This window comes from Rutidosis leptorrhynchoides, chromosome 2 (genome assembly GCF_046630445.1).
Source record: "Rutidosis leptorrhynchoides isolate AG116_Rl617_1_P2 chromosome 2, CSIRO_AGI_Rlap_v1, whole genome shotgun sequence".
NCBI classification, from domain to species: Eukaryota; Viridiplantae; Streptophyta; class Magnoliopsida; order Asterales; family Asteraceae; genus Rutidosis; species Rutidosis leptorrhynchoides.
Window position 1 is genome coordinate 139,372,832 of NC_092334.1, and position 7,938 is coordinate 139,380,769.

At 35.3% G+C, this 7,938-nt stretch overlaps 2 protein-coding genes across 2 annotated transcripts; one reads left to right on the forward strand and one right to left on the reverse strand.

Moving 5' to 3' along the window:
- The first annotated feature begins 354 nt into the window (after window positions 1-354).
- LOC139891444 (uncharacterized) lies at window positions 355-2,105 on the forward strand. Its single transcript, XM_071874414.1, has 2 exons — window positions 355-674; window positions 1,139-2,105. The coding sequence occupies exons 1-2, from the start codon at window positions 398-400 to the stop codon at window positions 1,918-1,920; spliced, it is 1,059 nt and encodes a 352-aa protein (XP_071730515.1). The 5' UTR covers window positions 355-397; the 3' UTR covers window positions 1,921-2,105.
- Window positions 2,106-2,798: 693 nt separating this feature from the next.
- LOC139891445 (trihelix transcription factor GT-3b-like) lies at window positions 2,799-5,113 on the reverse strand. The gene is made up of 2 exons (XM_071874415.1): window positions 4,642-5,113; window positions 2,799-3,504 (listed from the first exon to the last, which is right to left on the reverse strand). Exons 1-2 carry the CDS (start codon window positions 5,035-5,037, stop codon window positions 2,908-2,910), a joined length of 993 nt encoding a protein of 330 aa, XP_071730516.1. The 5' UTR covers window positions 5,038-5,113; the 3' UTR covers window positions 2,799-2,907.
- Between the last annotated feature and the right edge of the window lie 2,825 nt (window positions 5,114-7,938).

Genomic DNA, 7,938 nt, shown 5'->3' on the forward strand with positions numbered 1-7,938 from the left:
AAATATAAGTATATAACCTAACCATTTAAATTTAAATAACAAGTAAAACACATAACATGATGAATAAAGAGGGATGCATAGTAGCATCATGAATGAACAAACTGATTGGGAGTAACACATTCACTTAATCCGAATTGAATTTTAATTATACGTTCAACAATTTTTAATGTTTAATTACAATCTGGTGAAATAACATTATTGACTTCAAGAAGTCTTCCAAAACCAAACTTGGCCAAACACAATTTGCAAATTGCAACAATTCAATATTTCAGAATTAGCTGCAAAACTGACCAAGTAGACTAGTATATATATATACATCTTTAAACAACTTATTCTTACATAAATTCATACATTTCTTTATCTAGTTCCAAATATAACAAATACTAAAACACTAAAGATGAATTTTTTTAGTGTTAATACCCTCTTAATAATATTATTTATAAATGCAATGTTGGCGATTATGGTAACCGATGCTGCATCAGGGAATAAGGTTAAGTACGTTAAGCCACCTAAGCCCGTTCAAGAGCTATTAACGTGCAAGAGTCGCAAAAGCAAGTGTTTCATGAAGCGTATCAAATGCCCTGTTGAATGCCCAAAAGTTAAACCCAAGAACCCGAAAGACAAAGCGTGCTTCCTTGATTGTTACTCACCCAAATGTGAGGCCGTCTGTAAATGTAAGTACAATCATGACTTTAAAATTTTTCAATCATTAACTTATCATAAAAAGTTGCATAATGATTTTCCTCATTGGTAATTGAGGCTTAACTGTCCAAAAACTATGTCAACCTATTAATTTATTTATTTATATGGTACAATTATAAGTGCAAACAAAATGAATAAAGTTTTAAACCAATATTAAATTGATTAATTGAATTTTTCTTACGACAACCCCAAAGTTTATCTTTAAAGTGCTTAAAAGTCTTGTATAAATCAATAACCGTCACTTTAAATTTAATATATACGAGTAACTGTTATGTACAATAATTTTAAGCATCTTAACGACAACTTTTAGAGGTGTCATTTGAAAAATCCTGTTAAATTTAGTATTTCTGCTTAACACTTGAATGATGATAATATAAGTTACATCTAGAGATTTTCAAGTGGTTTATTACTTATAATATGTTTATGTACGAAATAGCGCGTAAACCAAACTGCAATGGCCCTGGAGCTGCATGTTACGACCCACGATTCATAGGTGGAGATGGAATCGTATTCTACTTTCACGGAAGAAGCAACGAGCATTTCAGTTTGATATCGGATTCCAATCTCCAAATCAACGCGCGTTTTATTGGACTTAGACCACAAGGCAGAACACGCGATTACACATGGATACAAGCATTAGGTATCAAGTTTGGCCATCATAATTTCACCCTTGAAGCATCAAAAGCAGAAAAATGGGACAACAATGTTGATCACCTAAAGTTATCATACAACGAAACACCATTACTCATTCCAGAAGGTCACTCATCTGAATGGAATTCAACAAACAGCGATATACAAGTTGAAAGGACCTCAATGGTTAATAGTCTAACGGTTAATATACATGATGATGTTGAAATATCGGTTAATGTGATTCCAGTTTCAGAAGAAGATAGTAAGATACATAATTATCAGATTCCAGAAAATGATAGTTTTGCACATTTGGAAGTGCAATTTCGATTCTTTGGATTATCGTCTAATGTTGAAGGGATTCTTGGAAGGACTTATCGGCCTGATTTTGAGAATCCTGCTAAGCCAGGAGTTGCAATGCCGGTAGTTGGTGGTGATGATACGTACAAGACTAGTTCGCTTTTGTCAACAGATTGTGCGCTTTGTGTGTTTGCTCCTGATAATGTGGACGATGAACAGAAGTCGCTAGTGACTGATTATGGCATGCTAGATTGCAAAGGTGGTGGAAATGGAATTACATGCAAGAAATAAGTACATCTCTTGCATTGTTTAACCAGAGACATGGTTCTTTTTATTATGATATCATTTTATTGATTAATTTGTGTTTTAAAATGTGTGATTCTTGTTTACTATTGTACTTGGTGATGAGCCCTTAAATGATGTCTTTAATTTGTGATTGATGTAAGAAAACGAAACCATTACTATTTGTCTATTTATATATTCTTTTTAGGGATATTAACAAAAACAACCTTTTTTAACCAACCATAACAATTCAACTTCAAATAAAAACAATTGCAAAAAGCCCTTGTAAGTCACAAGAGTACCTTGCGACTTTGCGATTTACGAATTTTCAGTCATGACCAATATTTTTCAGGTCGCGATCGGAGAATTATCGGTCATAACATGCATGTCTCGGTCAAGATGATCGTGCGGCTTGCGCAATTGACCGAGTTCCGAGATTAACTGACAGTCAAAAGTCACAAGCGACTATTGTGAGTTCAGATTTGCGACTTGCGTACGATGTTTACAATTCGGATTTGCGAATTGCGTACGACTGGAAACCTTGACCGAGACCATGACAGAAATTCGCAGATACGTATCCAATCAAAACATAAGGTTGAAATGCAAATATAGCACTCGGGTTTTGCCTTCTAAACTGTAAACCAAATAGCATACCACATTTCATGATTTCTCGAATGGGCCAGCAACACTGTCTTGGTTCAACACTTCGTATTCTGCACAATATACAAAAACAGGACCAACTCATCCACACCCCCAAAATCCCTTATGCAGTTCAACATTACCCAAAACTAGAACACAAACAAGCATGATATCAAGACTCCATGCCAATGATCCAACAAACAAAACAACTATGCAACACATTTAGTAAAAATGTAAAATCTGACCTTATAATTAACTACCTCAAGTTTTAATGTATATTCTTCTACCAACATATTGCATTAGATCAGCAAGTTATGTACAATATATTAATATGAAGTACAACAATACCTTTAAAGATCATTGCTCATGTACGAGTTTGTTTAGTAGTAATTGTAATAAAGCATCTCGTTTTTCAGCACGACTCTCTTCTCTTATCTTCCTCTGTTCTTCTTTTTCCCTCCATAATTGCTCATTTCTCATCCTCTCCATTTCAATCCTCTCCATCGACTGCCGCCATTCCTGCTCGAATAACTGTCTTTCATAAGCATGTTTCTCCATTAATTGCCTCCATTGCTCATCAATCGATTGCTGCTGTTGAAAGAAGTCATGCAAGATCTCTCGAATAACATTACTTTCTGAATTTGACGATTTTGGAGTTGGGGGCTTGTCTGGATTTGATATTTGTGGGCGTTTTCCTCTGTCGGGTTTTTTAGTTGGAGGAATGACGGTTTTTGTTTCCTCTACCTCGTACTCGTCTTCATCTTCGGTGAATTCTTCGAATGATTGATATGAATCTATTCTCGTGACTCTCTTCTTTGACTTTGATTGACTAGAAGTGGTCTCAGGGTCAAAGGGTATTTGCGGTGTGTTAGTTGCTCGTTGAGTAAATACTGCATGTAATTCCTCGAAGAATGGGAATGAACGGGCGTTATCTCGATCCGATGTCTCCTTTCCCTAACAAAAGATTTGAAAATCAGACCAAGAATTTTTTTTGGAATTATAAGTAAGCGAATTAATGTTCACATAGGCATCTTAATCTTTAACATGCAGTGTGATATGCATTTAGAATGATCATAAATATAAAGATGAGAATAAAAGCATGAGTGATATTTGTAAGATGGTAAATTTGTCTGATCATCTATAAAATTTGCAGATGAAAAACAACTTCTGAAATCATCACAATTGAATTAGTAGTATTGTTTTACTCGTCTTATTTTCTTCGTCAAAGGGTATTGTAGACATTTGACAGTTAATTATTGTATTTAGATTAGATGCCAACAAAGTTTGGCATTGTAGGAATAGAACCCCCTTCTAATCAATTAATATTGATGAGAGTGTTCAAATGTTCCTTCTTCTTTATTTTCTTTTTTCCTTTTAAAATAATTTTTTATTAAGAGGATATCTTACAACTAACTTAAATTGGATAAAAACAGCTTAATCCATACCAAATTGATTGTTTCATAAAAACAACGTTCATCGTCTATTCCATTTAAAGGATGCATACAGAGCAAACTTTTCAACCTCTTATTTATTATTCAATCATATGCATTCACATGAAGGAGAAGAAGGCCTCTGCTTTTTCATGACAAACTAGAAAATGTAGATATCAGGTAGTCTCTACCTATTAAAAAAATTCTATTTTTAGAAAGAAAACCAATGACATACACACTAAATCACATGCACTCTAAGTTAGGAATAACATTTGTACAAGTATTCATATACATTAGTTTGAGCTCTTGCAAAACCCTTATTACGACTATACTAAACACACGAAAGCCTCTCACTTTTTCCTTATGGTATAGGTAGAAGTACAAAGATAACGTTTGAACCACCGACATCTCTTTAATAAACATTCACTTGATCTACATCTAAATAACACAATACTTAAGAATCTTATAAGGCTGCATTATTAATGTAACTCTAATACTCCATTAATAACCCCTTTAAGCACCTGATTAATCACTTCGAAATCGTACATCCAAATTACACAATGTATATCAAACAAACCTCACACATTAACATAATACCAGAGCAATCAAACACAAAACTAATCAAACAAACATAAAAACAGAGCAATCGTGTATCGTTTACCTTATAACGACTAAAGAGATTCTTCCACTTGCATTTACACTGATCAGGAGTCCTTCTATACCCTAATTCCTTCATTTTCACAGCAACAACTTCCCATAAACCCTTATTCCTCTTAGCTACATTGAACTCACTCTCCAATTCCCCTCGAATAGCTATAAAATCCTTCGTCTCCTGATGACTCCACATCGGAACCCTAGAATACTCATCCACATCACCACCACCACCACCACCAACCACCGGTTGCGCCGGTGGAACAGGAACGGAAACAGAGGAAGGAAAATTAACAGGTACGCCCATCATTATTTGATTCAATCGAGCTAGGGTTTCGTCGTTATCCATACCTCCTACGTCGCCGGCACCACCGGCGCTGCCGCTGCTACTGCCGACACCGTACATGTACTTTTATGAAATTGAGTTCGTGAAGTTTGGATTTGGATTGTGAATTGCATGTAATACGTTGTGATTTTGATTTTTATTGTGATATATATATATGATATGATGAATAGATAGATGATGATGGTGGAATGAATTGAAGTAGTAGTAATTGTTGCTGAAAAATAAAAAGTCAAAAAAGTGTTTTTTGTGGGTTGACCGGAGGTGTGAATAGGACCCGTTATTGGTCAAGCTCTGTGCTGAAGTGGTTTAAAAGTCTTGACAAACAGGTTACAGGTTAGAGTAAAATAAGACCATTCACAGTGGTAAGACCATTCGGTGACGAGTGATGGGGCGTGATGGAGTGTTTTTGTGGAGTATAGTGCTGATTTGACAACGGTGATGGTGTGATGGCGTGATGTAGTGGTGGGCGTGATGTTATGTGATGAGTTAAATTGATCCCACCATTTTAATTTAATTTTCATTTAGTTTGATTTATTTTTTTTAATTTGTTTGTTTTTTATATAAAAATAATACATATTAAATAATAAAAATTTATAAAAACACACATAAATTAATAAAATGCAAACCATTACAATTTATTAAAGTCCTAAAAATTAAAAAGTACGATAATTTAAAAATCCTAATACAATTACTTTATTAAATTCCTAAAACTTAAAACGTAGTTCATAATATAAATTACTCGTCGTCACTTGAAAGCTCGATATAATTTTTGTATTTCTCGGCCATCTTTTTCTTGAACTTTAAAGCGGATTTCCTTTCTTTCGGATCGGCGATATCTTCTAAATTAAGTTTAAATAATTTTATGACCTCCACTGCAGATCGTGTTCGTTCTTCCTCTACAATTTGATCCATAATGTTGTTTCGCCTCTCCACTTCTTTTTCCTTATTGTCTGACCATCTCGAAGCCAACTCGTCGAATCTTGAAGAGTTGTAAGAGTTCGTACCACGTGATGATGTACCCGCATCAGACGAACCAGATTTTTTAGCAGCCTTCTTTGATCGTTCTCTTCCCATTGGCCGTTGAATTGCATCGGGTCCAAATAGCTCATGAAGGTTGGTTAACCGATCTTCCCCGAGATTGACTGTCTGATTTTCTCCAACCACATCGTCGTCTTCATCTTCGAGTTGAAATTGTGAACCTCTTCTTCTACGCACACCACTTCCACCAATTGCAGGTGGTGAATATCACTTCGGCTTCCTCTTCAAGAATTCCCAAACATCCTAGTAACCCCACGGCTTTGATGCTCGTTCTTGCCATTTTTGCACGGTTAAATTATACACGTCATCTTCGTTTCGACCACTACGCCTTGGGTTACGTTCTTCTTCATTGTATAAGGCAGTAAAATCTTTGCACGCCTTATCCAAATGACGCCATTTTCCACTTAACTGATCGTCATTTCGTAAAAAAACCTTGATCGTTATCGTTAAACTTATTACGAATTCTAGTCCAAAATGCCGGGCCTCTTTGTGAGTTACCATGAACACCATCTTCCGAGCAATCAATCCAACATGACGCCAACCAAATTTCTTCGCTTGGAGTCCACAATTTTTTATGTTGTGGTTCTTTCGCAACCTCTTTGCCTTTTCGTTTATGACTCGAACGCACCCGAACTTGTGGTTCTTGACTTACACCACGAACTTCTTCTACTTCTTCGTTATCTAAAGGCGTAAAAGTTTGTTGTGTTTGTGTCCATGGTTGCGTATTTGGAAGTTGAAATGGTATAACACCAGGTTACGAGTAATTGGAAAATTGTGATACTAATTGTTGTTGATATGGTTGTTGGAAGTTTTGGTGTTGTTGTTGAAATTGTTGTTGTTGTTGTTGTTGATGTAGAAATTGAGAAAAAAACAATGGATTATTGAAATCATTAAAAAGATTATGTTGTGAAACATTACCAACGGGTCGAGTACCCCGAACATTTTGTGGGGAATTTGAGCTCGAACCGGGAGTATTAGGTAACCCGAAGTTGTATAAATTACCGAAACCGGGCTCATTATTTTCGGGATGTTGAGACATTATTTAAGAAAGTGGGAATATTAGAGAGTGTTTAGTAATTAAAAGTTGGAAGTGTTGTGAAGTGTTGTGATAAAATGAGATGAATATTTATAGAGGTGGGTAAATTTTATTATTTATAAAATTTATGTTTTATACTATAAAATTAAATTGGGCAACGGTTGGGCAACGGATATATTTGCTGCAAGGGGACCGTTGCCTTGCAGCTTTTTACAAGCAAAAAGCCAATCAGATTCGATCACCACCTCCATCACCTCTCGTGATCCCTCCATCGCGCCACCACCATCATCCCTCCATCACGCCGCACAGGGGCGCGATGGAGGCGCCGTCAATCCCATCACCTGAAATGTCCCGTTCTTATTGAAATGTCCCGTTCTTATTGATTAAAAACGTTCCATATTAATTGATTTCGTTGCGAGGTTTTGACCTCTATATGAGACGTTTTTCAAAGACTGCATTCATTTTTAAAACAAACCATAACCTTTATTTCATAAATAAAGGTTTAAAAGCTTTACGTAGATTATCAAATAATGATAATCTAAAATATCCTGTTTACACACGACCATTACATAATGGTTTACAATACAAATATGTTACATCGAAATCAGTTTCTTGAATGCAGTTTTTACACAATATCATACAAACATGGACTCCAAATCTTGTCCTTATTTTAGTATGCAACAGCGGAAGTTCTTAGTATTCACCTGAGAATAAACATGCTTTAAACGTCAACAAAAATGTTGGTGAGTTATAGGTTTAACCTATATGTATCAAATCGTAACAATAGACCACAAGATTTCATATTTCAATACACATCCCATACATAGAGATAAAAATCATTCATATGGTGAACACCTGGTAACCGACATTAACAAGATGCATATATA